Source organism: Oryza sativa, chromosome 10 (genome assembly GCF_034140825.1).
Source record: "Oryza sativa Japonica Group chromosome 10, ASM3414082v1".
Taxonomy (NCBI): domain Eukaryota; kingdom Viridiplantae; phylum Streptophyta; class Magnoliopsida; order Poales; family Poaceae; genus Oryza; species Oryza sativa.
Genome location: NC_089044.1, coordinates 2117677 through 2140971, shown reverse-complemented (window position 1 = coordinate 2140971; position 23295 = coordinate 2117677). Strand labels below are relative to the sequence as shown.

The 23295-nt window shown below is 37.7% G+C and overlaps 2 protein-coding genes across 2 annotated transcripts; both read right to left on the bottom strand.

Annotated features, from left to right (window-relative positions):
* Window positions 1–1537: 1537 nt before the first annotated feature.
* On the bottom strand, window positions 1538–4318 carry LOC107279017 (disease resistance protein RGA2-like). Its single transcript, XM_026020699.2, has 2 exons — window positions 2787–4318; window positions 1538–1990 (listed from the first exon to the last, which is right to left on the bottom strand). The coding sequence occupies exons 1-2, from the start codon at window positions 3917–3919 to the stop codon at window positions 1906–1908; spliced, it is 1218 nt and encodes a 405-aa protein (XP_025876484.1). The 5' UTR covers window positions 3920–4318; the 3' UTR covers window positions 1538–1905.
* A 4993-nt stretch (window positions 4319–9311) lies between these two features.
* On the bottom strand, window positions 9312–14141 carry LOC107275992 (putative disease resistance protein RGA3). Its single transcript, XM_015758028.3, has 3 exons — window positions 13850–14141; window positions 13140–13151; window positions 9312–10444 (listed from the first exon to the last, which is right to left on the bottom strand). The coding sequence occupies exons 1-3, from the start codon at window positions 14139–14141 to the stop codon at window positions 9312–9314; spliced, it is 1437 nt and encodes a 478-aa protein (XP_015613514.1).
* Between the last annotated feature and the right edge of the window lie 9154 nt (window positions 14142–23295).

Below are 23295 nucleotides of genomic sequence, written 5' to 3'. Positions count from 1 at the left end.
TCTATCCATATGAAACGTCACACTGTCTTGTGCAGGCTGTTTCAAAAAAAAAAAAACTATCTTATCCGGTAAAAAAAACTATCTTAAATAAGTTAGTGAAGTTACTCAAGTGAAAGGGACCATATTTACTTACCAGGCTGTAATAGACCTCTAGAAGGCATCAAGGACCTGCCATCTGAACCATAAGCAATAAAGCAAATAACACTTGAATAGTGCTCACATGGTGATCAGAACAAAGGAAATAAAGAAGAAATAGGTCCGTACAACTGATTTCTATCTGTCTGAAAACATTTAGAAGTAACACTAGAGGTCATAGTGGCTAGTGATACAATTGTGTTCACAAACAAAATATACTAGTCCATGACATCCTAACCTCTAATATAATAGCCTGCCAAGAATTAAAGCAAGCCGTTAAGTGATCAATTGATGAAGTATGGCTGCAATCATACAAACTAAGTTTCATGCTACTCCATCCGTTTCATATTATAAGTCGTTTTGACTTTTTTTCCTAATCAAACTTCTTTACGTTTGACCAAGTTTATAGAAAAATTTTGCAACATCTATGACACCAAATTAGATTCATTAGAACTAACATATAATATTTTGATAGTATGTTTGTTTTGTGTTAAAAATATTGTTATATTTTTCTGTAAACTTAGACAAACTTAAATAAGTTCGACTATGAAAAAAATCAAAACGATTTATAATATGAAACAGAGGTAGTATATCATAGTACTGTTGAGTTTGTTCGTTTGTTTTGGCTGCTATTTTTAGGGACACACCGAACAAGACGAGTCATTAGCATATTATTAATTGAGTATTAATCATTACAAACTTAAAAAATAGAGTAATTTGATTTTTTAAAGAAAATTCTATATACAAAATATTAAATAAACATACAGTTTATCAGTTCGGGAAACATGGTGACGGTAAAAGAGGGAGTAGCTTAATTGTACTGGTACATTCGAACGGAGCCTAATGATTTGTATGATTTGTTTGAATTAATCCAGTACTTTTGTAGCTTTGTGTAATTAATTAGTTCAATCACCGTATTTTTTTTAATTATCGGTCTATTCTCGATATCATGCGGTCGAAAAGGTGAAAAAGTATACATCAGGCAGAAAAAAAGAGAAAAGAAACAGGTAGATGAGTACAATGGATAAAGACTTTAAGAAAAAATATATGTAAAATATTATATTTAAATGTTTATATTAAGGCCTCCGTTCTTAGCTTCGTCCCGGGCCGCTCAAACCTTGCCCTGGATATATGTAGTGAATTAAACGCATGCATGCTGTTAGTTACCTGTACTGTTTGCATTTAGAAACTGCATTTAGCAAGATTGTACATAGGGAAGAGCGAAGGCCAGCTGCATGAGGACTAGCTACTGGCAGCCCAGGAGGCCAGGACGAGAGCCAGCAGCGGTGGCTTGATCCGGCGCGTGGTGGCCAGCTCGGGAATGATCACGATTATCCCCGCGCTGGCAAGGGCTTCCCACGATCTGAACAAAGAACACTATTCAGATCGTGGGGAGCGAGTGTTTTTCAGGATTTTCTTTCCAAACAAAATTTAAAGAAAGAAAGAAAATATGTGTAAATGTACACAGCACGTTATTCACAACGTCTCAAAAGACGTCTTTGTTCATGATGAGGTGGTTCTGAAAATTGAGAAGAGTAGAAAACGCGTCTTTCTTCAGATAATAGACGTTTTTATAATCCATTTTGCTGTAGTTCGTTTCGTCCTAGCTAAGGACTTGCTGTTCATCACGACAGAGTGTTGTGCAGTGGGGCGGCTGCCTTTTTTTATCAGCCCAGGAAGGCGAGGGCATTAGTGATGACCCGTGAGTACTGAGTACCATGCTAAGATCCAACTAAACTTGAAATTTTTCCATCGTGATGGATTTCTTGATTATTTAGTCTTCCTTGAGCCAGTAGCTTGATTTTGAGAAAAATATGCAAATGGGTTTTGTGGTTGCACCTTGGACCAATCTTCCCTAAAATGTAGACAACAAATGAAATTTGGTTAATATTTGAACTCAGTTTGTTTTCTTCATGAAACGAATACAAAGATGTGCACTTAAAGAGCAATGCTACACGTACTAAATTTTTCTTACTAAACTTTTACTAACAATCATATCAACCGTTTGATTTAAGTAGATGAAAGTTAAAAAAATCTAGATGCACTCATAGCATGACACATCAGTGTTAGTAAGAATTTAGTAAGAAAAAGTTAGTACGTATAGCCTTTTCCGCACTTAAAAGGGTGAGCAGTTAGAATTTACCTTTATTTTGTGCTACAAGTTTTGCGGCATTGGTAAAATTAAAAGTGGACCATAGAAGCAGCAACAGATTTGTATTTATCTAGGTTGGTTCGCTTCCAGGTAAATTAAATCTGATTAGTTATTGAGCAATTTTCTGATAATATCATGTTTAGAGACATTGTAATGTAAAGCACCAGTCACCAGACTTTGTTATATTTTAGCAACTCTATATATTTTCTTGACGGGATTAGTAAGTCCATATTACCCTTACAACTGTAGTGAGTGTCCCAAAAAATCCCTCGATTCTGATACCATACACTATTCACTCTTAACTTATAAAACTATTCAATTTACTCAACTGTAAAAGCTTAGGCTTCGTGTTATATGAACCAAGTTATGGAAAAAGAATAACAAAATCTAACTGTTACTTTACCCCGTATGTGCCCAAGTGCATGAATGGGATAGAATAATAAAAAGTCTAGAATCATACACAAGGAATTTTCACTGATCTTAAGACTAGGAAACTGACCTTGGACGTTTCCTCCCTGACAGGTGTGATTCCGGTTTATCTTCCGCAAGACTTGGAGAAAAGCGAGCCATGTGAACAAATGAAGTGTATGGTGGTATTCTGGACTCCCATGAAACTAGATTAAAATTGCCCTTTGGTGGAAAAATGCGGCCTGTTATCAAGTCGCCAAATGTCAACTTAGGTAAATCATTGTTTGGGGCATTTTCTGTAGTATCTGCAGGATATAATACATAGTCTGTCAAATGTACTGGATGGCCTTGATCAAAAAGCTCATGCGGATGGGTACCATACATGGACAAATACTTCTTGACTGTAATTTGGACCCCTTTCAATGCAAAAAGCCAGAAATGAACATTCAAATTCTTTCTCAATACATCTGCAAGTATGTTGGCTTGGATGAGCCTGCCTCGCAATAGCATTGCAAATTCTTCAACTATTGGGACAAGTTGTGGATGGTCCATCGGGTTCGCGCTTCCAAAAGCTAGTGTCTTGAATAGGTATCTGTACTCCTCATACACCAGTCTATCTACGGTAATGGGCTTGACAGTTCCGAACCTCTCCAATTTTTGTATTTTAGTTAAGATTATCACTTTGTTTCCTCTGTTAAGGTTTGCCATAGATGAATAAAACGTTATCCAGTCATTGTCATCTACATCTGAAATGAACTCCACAATTATCAATGTCCTTGCAGATAGATTTCCATTTTCTGTAATTCTTGAAAGGTTCGCTCCACTGATGTGAAAAATAAGAGGGAAATGAGAGCGAATTCTCTCATCGTTGCATACATGCGTTACAAGTGTCCTCTTCCCTACTTTATGACCACCGATAACCGGTATTACAGCTGGAGGACCAAGAATGTTGTTTTCCAGTAAGAAGTTGATCAGATGGTGCTTTTCCACATGTCGACCAAACATGAAATTGTCGATGTAAAGATAGGCATCATAGGGCCTATGGGACATGCGCTCACATCTAGCCAGAAGGATTACAAACTCATTGATATCACCAATTACAGTCTCTATGTTTTGCAGTGCACCTTGTAGCTCCATACTGAATTTCTTCTTTGTTTCCGGACAAACAGTAGTAGTGCGAGATCTTTTGAGAGGAGTGGCAAAAAAACAAGGAAGATGAGTCATTTACCAGATCATTCGCACCTTCGTTGTTCTTCATGTACTTGATAGCATCCAGCACATGGTAGCCACTGTACATGGCTGCGACTATCGTCTTCAGTTGTGCGAGCATACAACGGTTGGTGATGTATCGCCCATCTGCCTCCTCGACGACCATGTGAACTCTTCGAAGGAGTTGCTCTAGCCTTTTCACCTTTTCCTCGGAGAACAGATTATATAAAAACTTGTTGATCAGAAAGGAGATAAATCGACTGGTTAGATCACCTGTGATAGATGATATGATGAGCTCCATCTCAGTGTATGATGCACTCTTTGTGGGAGAGGTAGGTAGCTCGCAGGTTGTGCACTGGAGGTGTTCTTGCTCACTTTCTCATCTCTTTCTAACTTGAAGTCATGGTTTTTGGTCACTACAGACCAAACGAGAAGTCACACTTCTCCACTTTCAATATTGCTATCTAAGGCCTGTTTAGTTCAAACACACAAATTTTACATCATGTCACATCGAACGTTTGAACACATGCATGAAGAATTAAATATAGGCTAAAATAATAACTAATTGCACTGATTGCGACTAATTTGCGAGACGAATCTTTTAAGCCTAATTGCTCCTGATTTGACAATGTAGTGCTATATATAGTAAACATTTGCTAATGACGGATTAATTAGGCTTAGTAAATTCGTCTCGCTGTTTACTGACGGATTCTATAATTAATTTTTTATTAGTGCCCGAACACCCTATACGACACCCTATATAATACCCGATGTAACACGCTAAAACTTTACACCCCTAAAACTAAACACCCCCTAAGCATCCTCACCCTCACGTTTAAATGATGTGACACCTTAAGTTGGACTAGCTAGTAGTACGACCATTTCAACTCTGACCAAAGAAGTTAACTAGAGCCTGCACTTCTTTTTTGAAAACTAGAAGTTCTTAGGACTTACCAATAAAATGATCTGACTTAAACAAAATTATAACATATTTTAGCATACAAAATTGCATATTATTCAATACCAAGTTTAAATATGTTACTTAATTTTGTTCACAATAACTCAATGCTATTATTCTGAAACAAAAACAGAAGTACTTCAGCATCACTAGAATCGTAGTGCGTGTGTTGGTGTGTGTACGCACACATTTCATGGCTTTATAGTACTTGGTAAGGAGGAAGCTAGGAGATGAATCAGCTCATGTGGCAAATTCCATTTCTAAATACTCCAAGCAGAGAAAAGAGATCAAATATAGCTGGTATATTTTTTTAGAAGGTGGATAAAAACTCGGACTCGATGAAAATTGGTTTTGATCTAATTTGTCAGGTCCGTCAATATTATTGACTTCTCTACTTGTGATGCTCAAGTCAAACCAGCAACATTTTAAAAGCATCAAAGGTATCCTAACAGAGAGGCATGACAACTGCTACTAGATGCAGCAGGGCAAAGGGCATAAACATGGCATGCTCATGATGGACATACTTATTTTTCTTATACATATTCGATACTATTTTTAGTCGTGTTGCATACTTGCATGCATAGCTCAAAAAGGAATTTTTATGGACTGATATACAACTTAATCTACGAGCCACGAATTATGTGGCTCTGTGAAATATCTCAGCTTTATAGTTGTTTAGCTCAAAAAAATTAAAGATCAAATACTACTCAAAGGTCAGCAGTGGAGGACGAACTAAATTAAAATGAGGTCTGGCTGAGCACTGGAGTAAACAGTAATTTCTTTTAAAAAAAGACGGCTTAATCTGAAAACTAGGGGATTAACTGACACCAAATACACCCACTTGACAATTTCACCTGATGGATCATCTCATTTGTAGGGTGAATAGTGTAAGTAATTCAGTCAGAAATCCAATCTTGATATGATGCGGCCAAAAAGCCGAAATAGAAACAAAGAGGACCAGCAAAACTAAAACTCCCAACTAAACGTTAACATAGGGTTGACAAAGTTGAAGGCCAAACCTTATTTAATTGTTTTTTTAAGGAAATAAACCTTATTTGATTGTAACGAGAATTGTTATGACATAATCGGTATGACGGCTTGAAGATTTCAGATCTTCACTTTTTATAATTCGAATTGATATGTGCACTACCAGTAGTAGGAATATCTGACCATAATTTCTAAATTTGCAGAACACACACAAACGAGTTGGCCAAAGCTCCCAGTCTAAACAGAAGAAAAAAAAATTGGGGAGAAGAAATATACTTCCTCCCTGTTGTCTGTTGAGAAGTCAGCGATGGGCATCCGCCATTTCTGGCCCTCTGCTCACCTTGATTCCTACCGGCCGCTGCCTCCAAGCAAGCAAAGGGTGTGATAATACAAGTGCCTTAGAACTGAAATTTCATATTGGAACAATCTCTTGAACGCACACGTGAAAGCTAAGACCCAAGTTGCTCAATTCTCCAACTTTATGAGCTAATCTGATAATACAATTGTAAATGTGAGACATGTTATAAAACCAGCCCCGAAATTATATCGAAAACCAAATGCGGAAGAAACGCCATATGAGATCCAAACACGATGACGACATCGAGGCACGATATTTGTTAATGAGGTTCAGCCGAAGCCTACATCCCCGGAGCATCGATTACGGGCGCTCCTCCCTGATCCAGCATATTACAGTGTATCAGAGTTACAACGACCCTCGGCCAGACGCCGCCGACAGCCGCTACTTTTCACTATGCTAGTCGCCATTCGGTTACAACAGATCCGTCCCTCTATTTAAGAGAGATTCTAGGATAGGGTCTGACTCTTATTCTACTACTAACACCTAGTATAACTCTGTTGGAGGCATGTCATGAGGGCCTTCAACCGAACCTGCCGAAACCGCCAAAGCCACCGAATCTGCAAGACGTCGACCGAAGCCCAAGGGGTTCGCCTTCTGGCAAAGTAGTTGGGCGAAGCACCCGGGCGAAGTTGAAGGACGAAGTCAGGAGGGTTCACCACCTAACATAGAGGACTCATCTTCAAGTCTCTCCTCCGGGCGAAGGATCAGGGCGAAGCTGGAAGGGTTCGCCCGAGGGAGGATCGCCTCAGCCGAGAGGCCCATATGAGCGTCATGGCCTAGGAAGGTTGTTCACCACATGTGGGCCGGGACAGAAGCCCATCAAGGGGCGTACGGTTAGAATAGACATTATATACCCCCACTAAAGTCTCTACCATAAGGGTATCCATGTAAATTCCACTGTACACATTAAACCCTAGAGGTCATGAGTGTGTACTAAGATTATAAATAGCCCCCTAGGGGCATGTAATGGGGGATCCCCGAAAATTTTCATCAATTAATACATTGTTTTACTATTCAACCATCCCACTTAGAGAACCACGTCCTTCGACGTGAAGCTATTGTCATTTCGACAACAAACTCCAAGTCCTAAACTGTAACCGACTCTGTACACATATTCGACACAAACTCTAACAAGACAAATTGTGCATCCAAGTTCTAGGAGTGTGTAGCTGTACCTACTGATAGGAAGAGGTGAGGTGAGATGACTAGATGAGATTGTGTTCAGAAGATGGATAAGTACAACATGTATATATAATATATGGGTAATTTTACCATCGTTGATGATTAGGACACAACTAGCTCAGATATAGCCATGACCACCTTATATATTAATCAACCAAACGTGCATATGTTCTATATTAGATTTACTTGTTATATATTTGAACAAACGTTGCTACACAATGAGTTTCGTGTGTTTTCATTTGCAGAGGTACTTGCTTGGGCGAAAGAAAAGAGACCAAGCATAAGGAATGCATGGATGATTAAAGAAGTTGATTGGGGACCAAACCAAGACCTTCTCTAAGTCTACTTCTACCTCACCACGTCACTTTCGGTCTATAGAAAACAATAGATAAAGTTCTACACGTTTTGGATTCAGATTCAGGTCTCCTGACAGCATCAACTTCAAACGGACCTAGCTGCTGATCTGGAAGAGATTTCGGAGCCCATCAGTACTTGTTGTAAAGCTTATGGAGTCTACCTTGAGATGGTTTTGGTCCCACGTTAAAATTCCTACCGAGCTGGGGGAATCAGGCAAACAAGCCACGTACCTCATCCAGTCCGAATCTGATTTGGGTTTTGATCCTTATAGTTGGTGTGTCGCGGGCTTAGCCCAAGTGGGTGTGCACCCTAAGGACGTTATCGTGGCAATATTGAAACTGTACTTTCCAGTACTATCGCTGCTGTTTTTTTTTTGCAGCTTTCGTAGTTGCCGGAACTATGGCAGCTTCGATAACTGTCATCGGCATACCGTGTACCTATACATCCAGTCAAGGTTCGGGATCGAGGGAAAGACACATGTGCATGACATGATAAAACGTGATATTTCACTGTGTTCAGTAACTCGTTCCCTCACTACAAAGAAACCTTTCATCTAGTTGACTTGAACCCCATTCAACTCAACTCGATTTTAGGTTTTGAATAAATCTCTGATGGACGGAAGGGAGCGGGACCAGAGGTTATGCGCCAGCTTGGGAAAGAAAAAGTAAGATTTGTTTGTCATATCACGATCGGAACTTAGATGTAACTCTTCTTGAGTATGGAGGAAAGGACACCTATCACGCGGTCAAAGTCTGGTTTTGCTTAGATTAATCTGTCAAGAATAGTTTCACTGCTAGATCGGTTTGTGGAACTTCAAATTCAAGTGCTTAATCATTCATATGCAATTGTGTTGCAATCTATCTTATTCTTGCTTGTGTTCTTCGATTCGCATGCAGGGATTAGCCTTCTCAGTGAGGTCAACCGAGTTTCGGCTCAGTAGCGTGTTCGTTCAGAAGCCGGATCGAGTTGTGTCACGACTCCGCCCAAATCGACTGTTGATCAATACCTATCGGAAGATCGGGACCTAACATACTCATCAGTTGAGAAGGTACTATATTTTCTGGTGTAAAATTTGGTATCTTTAAGTACTAAGTACCTTAAGGTACCAAAAATTTTAGTGTAAAATTTAGATCCTTAAAGTAATTTCTCAAAGACTATAAAATTCCTCATACTATATAGTATTGATGCCGATTTGCTTGCCGGAGGCGCTGGAGCAGCCACACTGAGCTGGCAGATCTACACGGGCAGGGAGAATGCAAGGGGGCACCTCTTTTTTTACATGAATATCTCAGCTCCATAGTTGTTTACTTGTTTAGGTTATAAATTTAAGAAATCATACCACACAAAGCGTAACTGTAATCAGTATGTATGGAATTGTTTATATTACACAGTACTAGAGTTAGTGAGACATTTTTTCGCACCTATGCCAAAGTAGATAAAGTTACATGATTTTACTACCACGAAGTAGAATAGAATCCATTTTGAGAATGAGATCTCATTTTGCTACTATAAGGAGAGAAAATCTTGAACCACACACAATTTTTTTTCCTGAGTTCATCACAAGACTAGGAAAATGGCCTTCGATGCTTCCTCCCTGACAAAGGTGATTCAGGTTGATCTTGAGAAAGACTTAGACAGAAGCGAGCCGTGTGAACAAATGAAGTGTATGGCGGTATCCTCGACTCCCATGAAATTAACTTAAAATCACCGTTCGGTGGAAAAATATGGCCTGTTAGCAAGTCACCAAATCTCAACTGTGGCAAATCATTTTGGGGAACATTTGGTGTGATAATAGTTGGAGGAGACAATATGTAGCCCGTGAAATGTGCTGGATGACCTTGATCAAAAAGTTTGTGTGGATGGGCGCCAGACATGGTCATGTTCTTCTTGGCTGTAATTTGGACCTGTCTCAGTTTGCAAAGCCAGAAATGAACATTCAAATTCTTTCTCAATACATCTGCAAGTATGTTGGCTGGGATAAGCCTTCCTTCCAATAGCTCTGCGAATTCTTCCACAATTGGAATGAGTTGTGGATGGTCTACTGGGTCTGTGCTTCCAAATGCGAGTGTCTTGAATAGGTACCTGTACTCTTCATATACCAGCCTATTTAGAGTCATTGGCTTGACAGTTCCAAATCTCTCCAGTTTTTCAATTGTAGTCAAGATTATCACTTTATTTTCTCTGCTCAGGTTTGTAACATGTGAATAAAATTTTTTCCAATCATTGTCATCTACATCTGAAAAAAACTCAATTACAAGTGTCCTCGCTGAAAGATTTCCATTTTCTGTAATTTGCCCAAGGTTTGCTCCATTGATGTGCAAAATAAAATTGAACTGAGAGCTAACCCTCTCATCATTGCATACATGCGTGACAAGTGTTCTCTTCCCAACTCCACGACCTCCAATAATCGGTAGTACAGGTGGAGGACCAGCAATATTGTTTTCCAGTAAGAAGTTGATGAGATGTTGCTTTTCCACGTGTCGACCGAACATGAAATTGTCGATGTAAATATATGTATCGTAGGGCTTTTGGGAAATGCGCTCGCATCCAGCCAAAAGGATGACAAACTCATTCATATCACCAACTACAGATTCTAGTTTTTCTAGTGCACATTGTAACTCACTACTGAATATCCTTTTTCTTGCAGTACAGACAGTAGTGCGAGAACGTTTGAGAGGAGTAGCAAAAGATAAGGCAGCTGAGTCATTGTCACATCCTGATTTTTGTTTCAGGATTTATAAATAATTTAATAAATTAATAATTGAATTTATGTTAAATGTTCTTTAATTTACAAGTGAAGTTAAATGTGGGAAATAAAATTTCCTAAATATAAAGCATGGATGGATTTAATTTTTATTAAATTCTCCATGATTAAGTCAACTCTCTGAAATTTTCTCGGATTTTTCGGAGCTCAATTCCTAAATGATACAAAGAACAGTTCAGTAATTATTTGATCATTAATGATCTAATTATATTTGTTAAGTGCTTTTCTTGTTTAAAATCCTTAAATTATAAATTGTTGTTTAAAAGGAATTATTAGAAATGATTTTAAAAGCCTAGAAGAGAAGATTTAATTTTAATTTGCTAAATCTCAACATAAAATTGGGCTAGATAAAATTTCATTAAATACTTTGCTTAATTCTATAATTCCTAGATTTTTCTGGGATTTATTTGAGCTAAGGAAGTATTTTTAATAAATGGAATTGCATTTAAGAAATAATTTAAATTGAAAAGGTTTTTAAAAGTCTTCTTTTGGCTTTGGGCCGAAAGCCGGCCCAAAACCCTCTCTCCCTCTTTCCCTTGGCCCAGTCCGGCCCAATCCGCCGAGCCGCCGCTCTCCTCTCTCTCTCAGCCGCTGGCAGGTGGGACCCGTCTGTCAGGCCTGTCTTCCTCCTCGCGCCGCCACCGCCCGAAACCCTAACCGAGCGCCGCTGCCGTCTCCTTACAAAATTCGGTCGATCCTTTCCTTCTCCGGCCGAATCAATAGAGGGGAAACAATCTCCGGGATCTCCTCTACCTTTTCTCTTTTGGAATCATCCTCTACTTCGGTTTGGAAATCGATGGATTTGAGTTTGTTTCGGATTCGTTCTTCCCGAAGTTTCCTTCGCCGTCGCCGGCCGTCGTGGGCCGTCGCCGCCGCCTCCTTGCCCCTTTAAAAGGACCCCGAGCTCTCCTCTATCCGCCGCCACCTTTGCCTTAGCCTGCCGTCGTGTCTAGCGCCGCCTCCGCGTAGCCCTAGTCGCCGCTGTCGTTGCCGTCGGTTCAGCCGCGCCGCGCCGCCGTTGCAGCCGCCGTCGTCGGTCGCCGTCGCCACCGTCGGGATCGCCAAGTCGCCGCCGTCCCCGTCCACCGCTTCGCCACCGCCGAAGACCGCCGGAGCGCCGTCGCCGCCGTCGACCCGATCTCTGCCGCCGTTTCTTCCTCGTCGCCGGCGCCGTCTGTTGCCCTTCCGCCGTTGTTTTGGTCATCGGTGAATTCGCCGCGCCGCGCTCTACGTCCTGGTGCTCTCCGTTTGCGCCGCCGCGCCGTCGTTCGCCGGCGAGCTTGCGCCGCCCGAGCCGCCGCCGGTGCTGACGTCGTCGTTGACGTCATCGGGACCGTTCGTCGTAGACCGGTCGTGGACCGATCGATCTCGGCCGTCCGTTTTGGATAGGGTTGATCTCGGCCGTTCGTTTCCGTGAACCGCTGCCGTGCACCCGGTCCACCGCAAACCCTAGCCGCTGACGCAATAATCCTTCTTTTCCTTTTCAAAAATAATTCATTATTGCGTCATAATTCAATTAAAATCAATATAAGTGTTTTAATCCGATTTAATCTTCAAAAATTCATAACTAATTCATTTGTAACTCAGTTTAATGTGGTTCAAGTTGCAAAAGTTGTATAAAATAAAGATCTACATATTAAAATTGTCCATAAATTGAATTAAATTTATTTAATTCTTTTTAAATGGGCTTTAATTAGATTTAATCTTGTAAAATTCATAATAAATTCATTTGAAGTCAGAATGAGGCCGTTCAAGTCTCATAATTCATCTAAAATTATGATCTACATGTTTGTTTATTTTTTATGTATTGTTTATTTGGTTTTTATTAGTCTTTTTCTTCGTTTTGCGTGTTAGCTAGTCGTTTCCGTCGTTGCGAAGGTTCGCGAGTGCGCTGGAAGTATTCAAGAAGATTAATTGAAGACCGATTATTGCAAGGCAAGTCACACAGATCCTAAACACAATCCTTTGAGCATGTTGTTCCTATATTTAAATTCTCTATTTATTTCAACTGTGCATTTATTTTCGAATGTCACCGGGTGGTGTGAACTTATTCTTTTGTTATGGCCAATTTGCATTGATTATTCTATTCCTTGATACCTTGGGTTATTATAATTGGACTAGTTGAGCTTTATATATATTGGTTCAACTAGATATTAGATATAATTGCTTAGCCATGCTTAGAAACATTAGCACACTATTGGGATAATTTATGACTCATTATTATTTAATGATGGCTTAATGATAGTTCACGATGGTCAATCGTGATTGGTTAATTAATTACTTGCCAACTAAAACTTGATAATGGTGGGTTGTGAGCACATGGTTTTGAGAGTCGTGCTCATGACAATTAAGGACCGGTTCGCGAGCTACTATTGTGAAACATTAACCGTGCCAACCACAAGCCAGCGTGGGCAACGGCTTTACCTTTTGTATAACATGATTCATTGTGGAGCACCAGACTGAGAAGTGGCGGAGATAAGCCCACGGGGGTCGCTGGGGAGTCCATGCCTTGTTTTATAAGGGGGTGATTATGATCCAGGAATGGTGCACTGTGGTGAGTTGTGTTATGCAGAGGGTATTGTCACAGCCTCTATTCGGGTACTTTCCAGTATCGCGACGCATGGTAGACATGATGTTGAGGCTGTGTCTTGTGGGTACAGTGGTACACCTCTGGCCAGAGTAAAACTATTCGAATAGCCGTGCCCGCGGTTATGGGCGAGTTGAGCAATGTTTTTCGTGATTAGTCCCACACCTCTCACAATAATTATAGATGTTATACCTGGTAATAATTTGCTTAGCTCCTGGTTTGGAGATTAGATCTGTACAGCCGGGTATGGTTGTTCAGGATGGTTGGGCCTGTGCAGCATGGGTGTGCTGTTCAGTGCTGATTAAAATTTCTGATTAATTACTCCATTGTTTTACTTCTCTTAAATGTTTTGCTAAATGCTGCTTTTGCAAATGAGCCAATATTATGCCATCCTTTGGTATCCTTGTGCACTTGCATATTTGCTGTGTGGCTTGCTGAGTATGTCATATGCTCACCTTGCAATAATCAATCAACCTCAGTTGAAGAAAAAGGATTCAGAAGGAGAAGACGTTTGGCTTATACCCCAGTTGAGCTGCCTGTGGGAGTGGAGCCGGAGCTTCGCTAGATTTTATTCTCCGCTGCAGTTTTCTTCATGATGAGGACTAAGTGCCTCATAAGTAAGTATTTATCGTTTTAGTTAATTTGATGAATCTGTATATTAAATTGTCAGTTTGTGTACCTCGGCTGATTTCTGGACGAGGATTTTATGCACAAATAAGTTCGGAAATTACTAGTGAATTTCCGGGCGTGACAGTCATTTACCAGGTCACCGGTGTCCTCCTTATTCTTCATGTATTTGATGGTGTCCAGCACACGATAGCCACTGTACATGGCTGTGACTACCATCTTCAGATGCACTAGCATACATGAATTGGTGATGTATCGCCCATCTGCCTCCTCGACAACCATGTGAACTCTTAGAAGGAGTTGCTCCAGTCTTGTTACCTTCTCCTCAGAGCATGTATGATCTGAAAACTTGTTCACAAGAAAGGAGATTAATCGACTAGTTAGATCACCTGTTATAGCTGATTTGATGAGCTCCATCTCATAATATGACGATTTATATGTCAGAAGATGGTAGCTGGCTTGCAGGTAGGGATTCTTATACTCTCTCTCTCTCTCTCTCTCTCTCTCTCTCTCTCTCTCTCACTGCTCATGGATTCTTTTGGTTGTGAAACATGTAATTTCAAGAACACCATTTTTAGTGTTCTGTCTTTTCTGACCTCTGAAGTCATATTCCTCCACTTTCATTGTCAAAAAGTATGTCTTGGTCAAAAGAAAGTCACAGCTAAAATGGGGCAAGTCAGACCATTTCAACTTTAACCACAAATGTTGACTAGAGTCTGTAGTTCCTTTTTCAAAGTTATAACCTCAGTTGTGATTCATTTTACCATATTATCTAACTTAATTGGTTTATCCTAAATTGAACTATGTGAAATTGTAACACAACTTAGCGAACGAAATAAGGTGTTTATCAAGTATCAAAAGTAAATATGTCCTTTTGTTGACAACAATTTAATGTAGAGACAAGGCTATATTACATTATCTAGGAAACAAAGAGAATACTTCTGTGTAATTTTGTTCTAGCACTACAAGAATCCTTTTATTTGTGCACTGGGCAGATATATTCTTTTATATAACTAGGAAGGTAGCCCACGCATTCGCGTGGGCATGCGTCATAGATTGTGTTTGAGAAACTTATAAAGGTGAAATATTAACCGAAAGATATAAGTAACCAGACGTGTAGCTTATGAAAAATTATAGCTGTTTCAACATTTATTGTTTCTCTTCTATTTTAATAGCTAAAAAAATAAGGAAGGGGAGGGCAGTGATGTTTGCATGTATTATAAGATGTTTTGTTTTATCTTAGAATTTATTTTGTTATTTTTATAGTTTTTAAGACATGAGATGTCTCGACTTATGGTTTTTTAAAATATATCTAATTGATGAAAATAATGAATCCATCGAGTTAAGTTGAATTATTTTCTAATTTTTAAGACGTGATACATGGTCACTTGAATGTGCTATATGGATGTTTAATCAATTTTTGTTATGTAGACTGATTTAATATGACATAGTGCATATAGTCAAGTTTTTTGGAATATCGTATTCTTATATTGACGTTTTTCCATTTCTTATTTTTCATGTTGTTTTATACTTATGCTTTTTTTATTTAAAGAAAGTCGTGAGGATGCAATTCTTATTTTATTTCATGAGATTGTACAACTAATTTAGTTATTTGTGTTTATTAACTGCTATAAGGTAATATGTCATATAATGAATATTGGCAGTTTCCGTTCTTCTTTTCAGCTTGATAGCATAGGTGTTCATCCGATCTCGGATAGTAAATTTCTTAAACAATCACCTTGCCAATAATCTTAACTCAGCGATTGGTGAATAATAGTTTATAAGTATAATTGATACGTAGATTTGATTGTGAAATATAATTGATACATAAGGTAGGCCCTATATGGGTCTATATGGGTCAAGTACGCTGGATGTTATATACTTTATACTAATATTAATTATGTTTAAGCTCTAATGATTGTAGAGGAAAAGGTCGGCATGTATGCCCCATATTCTTCTTAAGATAATCGACATGGTTTTTAAGGACACATTTGATCCTTTATTTTTATAATGTATTAACTTTAATTATTGAATATATAATTGTATCAAAATATTTGTCTTGATAGATCCAATTAATACCAAACATAGTTATATTTTAGAATGACGGTAATATTTTTGGGCGAATGCTAATAACAATTAGAGTATTTTATTTTGTAGATCTAATCTAATTATGTATGTTTTCGAGTGATAGTGATGATATGACCCACATTATCCATTTCCTTCATAATTTTTCTTATTGTTGGGATGGCATAGCAAAAGATTAGATTATGACTTAAAATAATGAAGGGAATAATGTTTTAAATGTTACTTGCAATATAAGTTTTTAATATAACAGTTTCAGTGATATATAAAGGTTATCATATGACAAAAATGAAAAGTTTCTTATAAGTTAAAGTACAACTTATATATACTTTTTATTTTTTAAATGCATTTTATAGTATCTTTTATTATTTCTCACTATAAAAACAGGGAGGGTATAGTGGAGAACTCAAGCCAAGAGGGGAGGGGATGTGTAGTGCCATGTTGTCCGGATGTGTGGAGGAGCGCGAAGTGGAGGGGTGTTATCTTTTTCTGTTTTTATAAATGATTGAAGTGAAACCGATGATCCGTTTATTTCTCAGAATTTCTAATATCCTTCTCTTCTAATTTTTAAGACGTAATACATGGCGGGTTAGGATTGTTCTAAAAGTATATCAATTATTTTAAAATAATGGATCCACCTATTTAAGTGGAAACTGATGGTTAGATGCTATTTCCTATAATTTCTAATTTTTATTTTTATTTGAGATGTAACCACATGAAGACTTAAGTGCATTACAGAGGATACACACTGATTTAAGGAGATATAATACTTATTATTATATTTTATATTGTTCTATTATGTCTCCTACTCCCTCCGTACAAAAAAAAAGGCAACCTAGGTGGGGATTTGACACCACCTAGGTTGCCTTTTTTTTTTGGATGGAGGGAGTATTTAGTTACTTGTAAAGGATTGGTGTATATGCTCAAATGACAGATTTTTATTTTAATAATGTAAAATATGGGTAATATAGATCTTGAATTATATATTTAATTATAAATAAAACAAATTCAAGTAAACTATAAGTGATATCTCTACTATTATAAATATTGAAGATGTTTTTGCCGATACTGTGGTACGTCATCCGTACATAAGTCAGTTTTTAAATTCATTCGCTTTTGGAAATACATGTCCGCATTTGAGTCGGTTTTTTTAAGTTCATTTGTATTTAGAAATACAGAAGTAGTCATATAATAAATCTCTTTAAAGTCCCATGCTAACTTGGAATGAACGAACTCCTGCAGCTGATGATTTTCTAAAAATGTATATATCCAAGCGAATTCCCATAGTGAATTTTACATTGCTAACTTGAGACGAACGAACTCCTAACTGCAGCTCATGATTTTCTATATATATATGAATCGATAAACAAAGTCACCTACAACGGCTGATACAACCGGCTCCATCGCATGCTTTTTTTCACCTTTTGTTTAACTTTTGTTTGTTGATATATATATATACATATATATATACGTATATATATATATACATATATATATACGTATATATATACACATATATATATACGTATATATATACACACACATATATCCGTATATATACACACACACATATATACGTATATATATACACACACATATATACGTATATATACACACACACACACACACATATATATATATATATATATATATATATATATATATATATATATATATATATATATATCCAAGCGAATTCCCACATTTAATTTTACCTTAACTAAACTATGTATCAATCATAGTAAAAAAACCCGGACAGGTGGGTGACCTAGCCGACCCCCTGGTTCACCGGTCCACCGGTCTGACCGGTGTCTCGGACGGTTGAACCGCGGTTCACATGTTTACATGTGTGCAATAGCATAAGGGTTCGATTCCCACCAAACGCGCCACTCCGTGACATTTTTGCGGAAAAAAAAGATAGCCGCACCCCAAGCATAGATCAAATGGTCCTCCAGGCAGCCCATTTATGGCCCACGCCACTCCGTGCCATTTTTGTGGAAAAAAACGATAGCCTAACCCCAAGCATAGATCAAATGGGCCTCTAGGCAGCCCATTTATGGCCCATTTGCAGGTTGGTTTAATATCCAGTTCACCAAAAAACCGGCCGGTTCAAAGCGGTCTGAATGCATGTCCGGTCTTTGAAGTAAACCGAATTGTGCTAAGGTCTGGTTCAATAATAAGATTAAAACAGCCTTCACCCATTGCAACGCACGGACATTTTTTTCTAGTAAATTTAAAACTGTAATTATTTAGCTTTCTAATAATCATTTTGATTAATCAGTTAAAATGCAGAAGACTAAAGAATTGAATAAGAGACAGAGAGGAAGAGAGAGTCAAAGGGGAGAGTACGTACGCATATAGTTGTAATAATTCTTATCGGTTATAATGTTTTAGCTGCTATTACTTTATTAACTAAAAATAAAATAAAAGTTTTAATGATTGATTAAAATCTATCTTTTTAACTCGTCTATACCTACAATATATTCATAGTTGATACTAAAAATATGAACAGTACAAATCATTTTTTTGAGGAGAACACTACAAACCTAATAATATAATAATGTTATTTTGACTTTTTTATTGTGTTAGAATGGGGGTCAAATTTTTTAAATATTACTCAAAGTTATGTTCATTTACTTTTATTATATCTATTATTTTTTATCAAGTTATGTACGGTGATAAAATATATACCATTATTTTTAATAATTTTATAATTTCTTAAGTGACACAGAAAAGTCGGATGATATGTAGCCCTAATTAATGTGACATATTTCTTCTCAAAGTTGAATTAAAGTGGATTTGAGTTTTTATAAATATAAAATAATCAAAAGACATAAGCGGATAAAATATTAGTTTTATAATTTAGATGCTATATTTGCTTAATTGTTTAACATAGAATTTTTGCTTTTTCTAAAAGGGTGAAAATAGATAAAAAGAGAGGGGGAATAGACGTGCAAAACGTACATATGTACGTACGTACATGCCAAGAGGCCCAGGTGGGCCCAGATATGAGAAGACGATTTTTTAAAGATAAATCTAATGGTTACAAATAATGGGTCCACCAAATTTAATGAAAATCAACAGTTCAGATGCTTTGTTTTTTATGATTTTCTTTAATTTATTTGAGTGTCATGTGGCGGCCTAGGAGCGTTTATAGGATGCCAAACGGCGGTTTAGGAGCGTTCGTAGAAAGTTTAATGGACTTTTAGTATATAATAGAAGATAGATGAAATAAAATAGTTGTGCAACGCCTTTGATATGCATATTCTTCTTACACTACCTGAAGAAATGCCATAAATTGCAATGCTCGATGAAATATGTACAGTTTCCCATAAAAAAATATATGTATAGTTGGAAGGATGAATGTTGTCTTCAAGATGGGTTCCCGCTGTGAACAAACCTCTTGTTGTTGCTCTGTGAAATTTACCATTCCAGTTATAACGTACAAACTGGCAAGAAAAATGATACTACCTCCATCCACATGTACAAGGAATTATGCCCTTCTTTAGAAAAAAATTATAAAAAGGCTACATCATAGTACAAATTAAAATATGATAGTTGCGGGAATAAAGTAGTACAAATTATGATAGGTGGGAAATAAACTAGTACAAAAATTGATAGGATAGACCGAATGGCGGCCGCCGGTATAACGCGGTGTCATTCCGATGGACTTGAGTCGTCATGACGCGCGCGGCGTGCGGCGACAATTTTGCCTCTTAGGAAGTAATTGGGATCGTCTATGTTCTGTAACTTCTATCTGGTATTATCAGCATAGAGGCTACGTGGGGGGTGGGGTGGGGCCCCTACGATCTGGGGGGCCAGAGCGGCTGCATTGCTCGCCCCCCGTCAGGGCCGGCCCTGAGTAGTGTGACATTCTGGCCCAATTAGAATGAGGCATGTTTGGTCCATGGGAGTTGTGTGCATGTGTTAGTACCACCTTGCTAGTTTGAACCAACTTATAAGGACTTGTCCCGCTAACCATATCACTCTTGTGTTAACCCCTTTACACGAAGCGAATGGGCTGACTACATAGTTTTGGATGGTGGAAAAGTGAATGGTGGAGGGTTATGATTAGTTGTGAATAGAAGATTCTGAGTACTAATAGTTGTTATAGTGATTAGTTGGGAAGTTGTTATATTTTGGAACGAAGGAAGTACTTCCCAATACCAACTCGAGTACTTTATAAGTTCTCTACTTATATACTAATGTTTACTTTTGGTATATTCTTGTGACTTTATGCTTAATTGTGTGCTTGTACATTTCTTGAAATGCTCAAAAGGGTTGGGTAGTTGAAATACCTTCCTTGACACAATATAGTACTCTTCCTCTAGACGACTACAACAAAACATAGCTACGGAGATGCTTTATTTATAGGCTAGAGATGTTTTAAGGTGTTTCTTTCTATGTTAGCGTACAGTCATCTTTACAAAGCATCATAGAAGCGTCTTCGTAGAACCTTCTCAAGTATACAGAGACACTTTACTAAATCATCTCTATAAGAGATGAGGCATTTAAATTATTTCTCTATTATCAATTGAGGTGCTTTTATAAATGAGCTGATATTGCGTCTCTACCGCAATTGTAGTGTCTTTAAGAAAAGAGTAGGGCACTTTTTTGTGTGGGTATCTGTAGATATTCACAGGCACATTCGGCCAAAATTTTTGTTGTCCTTTTCTCATAGTGTAATTTTATATGATTATAAAAGGACAATTCAGATTGGATAACACCGTATTACTGCCATAGTGCCATCTACACAAAATGTGTTGCAAGACAATATCACACTTTGTTCCGAGAAAAGTAATTATATTAAAAAAATGTTGTTTAAAATACTTTTTAATACTCTGTTTCTTTTAATATAGTGTAGTAGGAGGAGTCTCTCATACTGTTTTAGCTTAAAAAAAACTGAATGTTACATATGCTCCACTGAACGAAACAAAATATATAGACTTGGTAAAAGAATACATCCCCTCTTGTATATAAACCTGCTCGCGGGGGATGGGGGGAGGATGGGGCGTTGTCGTGGCGGACAGATTGTTTGCTTCTCTCTTTTTTGTTGAGGTGGGAGTGGACTGTTGGGTTTGGCCCAATTTAACTAGGCCCAATTCAGTTTTTCCTTTTTTTTTAAAAAAAAAATCAGGGTGTTGCAGCTGATGCAAACAGCTTCCATCTTAAACAACTTGAGTTAATTTGAGATTGAATGGAACTACTGATGAGTGACGAAGGAATGGCTATGCATGATTTTTTTTCCCCTTTTTGTCCAATGCTCTTGGGCTCAGCGTGGAAAGGTAAACAGATGGTGCAGTACTTTAGACCATAAATAGTGGCTTGATTTTGCTTGTTTCTTATGCTAGTAGCAGAAGAGTCAACATGAATGCAATATCATGTGTACTATTTCTGCAGAACAACCTGGAATTTTGTGTCAAGAAACGAGATTTGACTGAGACAAGCATAGAAACAAACAACACATTGCATCACCAGAGACAAGGCTTTCGAAGCTACTCAATGAAAGTGAAATACATGGACTCAAACAATGTTTATTTATTTAGTTCAAAAACTTATTGGATGTTATACATTTCCATTATCTTAAAAAAGAAGACTCAAACAATGATGAATAGTTGAAGTCCTATTGGGGATGAGAAAAAAATATTGTTTATTCAAAAAGAATTTCAGATATTGTTTACATATATTGTTGGGAACTTAACGGGCTATACAGACGCTTCTCTTCACCATAAATTGAAGACATAGCACTAAGGGAAACTTCTCAGTTTATAGACATAATCTCGGAACTTGATTGTGTCTACAAATTCCATCACGGGAAATCCAACTCTGGAACCATCACTTCTGTCACTGGTCAGTGGCGTAATTTGTAGTGACTTTGTGATGTTAATTTGGCAAGCAAAAGTCAGTTGTCCACGCTAGTGTGGTTCTTTTACCGTGTGATCTTGAACGTGTTGCTCGTAAGAAGACAAGTTATTCTCCAACATCTCTTTTACAATCAGTGTATGGATCGAGAAATGAATTCAAATTGCTTTCTAGAACAATGAAATGCAGGTCTTCGCAGGCCTAAGGTTGAAGTGTCAAACAGTGATATATCCAAACCTCACCTCTCGGTTCCAGTTACAAGTATATTGGCTGGAAAAAAATTAAATTCATGTTAAATGTTTGACATTTAAACCTAAACATAAGAACATTGAATTAATGTATTGAAGTTAAGTGATGTGTTTTAGATAAACTAAATAGTTGAGTCGATGTAAAGTTTAAATCTAAACAAATGAATAGCTAGTGGCCTTATCCCTATTTTATATAACAGCATATAAAAAGATACGCATTAGCGATGCCAAAAGCTTTAGTTAGAAAAATTGAATTGGTAAACCAAGGTGATATCGGCATTAACCAGCTTTTGAATTCTTACTTTTGTTTGTTGAAAACTTGCAACACCATTAGGCTGTCGGTTTCCCGGATGGGCTAGTGCTGGAAAAAACCTTGGTACCAAATAACAGAATAGTGGGAGCAGATCATGTCATCGGTACAATCACTCCAAATTGATGTCCTCTGACCAACTCTGCAAACCACCAAGGATAGGCATCAGAGTTGGAATCTAGAATCCGGATGCTTATGAATTGATAACTTTTGACTTGGTGTCCAAACATGATATTGTCGATGATAAGATGGCTACTATAGGTGCTGTGGAACATTGTTGATATCCCGTTCAGGGTGAAACAGGTTCTTTTCTGAAACATGAAATTGCATAGAACATTTCCATATAACGGTTCTATGCAATTTGTACCTCTATGCAAACAAGTAACAATCGTGCTACTTGCTGTGTAAAATTATATGTAGTATGACAATCAAATAATAGTTGCTTCTTATATACTCTGCATCAATATCAAAGGACTGAAGGATTCAAATTTATTGACTGACAAACTCGCTTCGATAGAAATGAAACTATCCATGAGTTTGTGTGTCTCTCTATATATTGCTCTCTTATGGGCTGTGTTTATGGCCACTGGTTCACTATCTCCCAACCGACGGTCTTTCTGCAGTCAATTATTTTAGAGATATAGTATTGTAAATATAATTAAAGCTGTAGTTGATATGTGATAGTCAGTACTGTTACTTAGGTGTGGTACTAGCTCATAAATACAGTCGTCCAATCAACAAGAAAACGTCAAAGGGTAAACAGCGATAGTATTCATTGCCGGTTGACTCTCCCGCCATGTTTCAGCCCTTCTGTGTCATCTACATGAAACTAGGAAAATATATATCTTATGTAACTTGATTAAATTTTTGACATAAACATCTTATGTGACATAATATTTACATCAGTCAATTGGTACATTTATGATTTATGTATCATGTGTTCTATCTACTGTGCACATGCGTGCATTTTCTATTGGCCCTGTATAGCTGACCTTGATGATATAGCCATGGAATATACATAAGAGGAAAACATGTTACAAATTAAGACCCTTCCCCTCATGAATATTTC

Bases quoted from the DNA above. Each gene is read 5' to 3' on its own strand.
- LOC107279017 (XM_026020699.2), bottom strand. From the start codon at position 3,919: ATGACTCATCTTCCTTGTTTTTTTGCCACTCCTCTCAAAAGATCTCGC. The intron at 1,991-2,786 runs GTCAGTTTCCTA...TCTACATTTTAG, and splicing joins TCAGGGAGGAAACGTCCAAG to GGAAGATTGGTCCAAGGTGC.
- LOC107275992 (XM_015758028.3), bottom strand. From the start codon at position 14,141: ATGGAGCTCATCAAATCAGCTATAACAGGTGATCTAACTAGTCGATTA.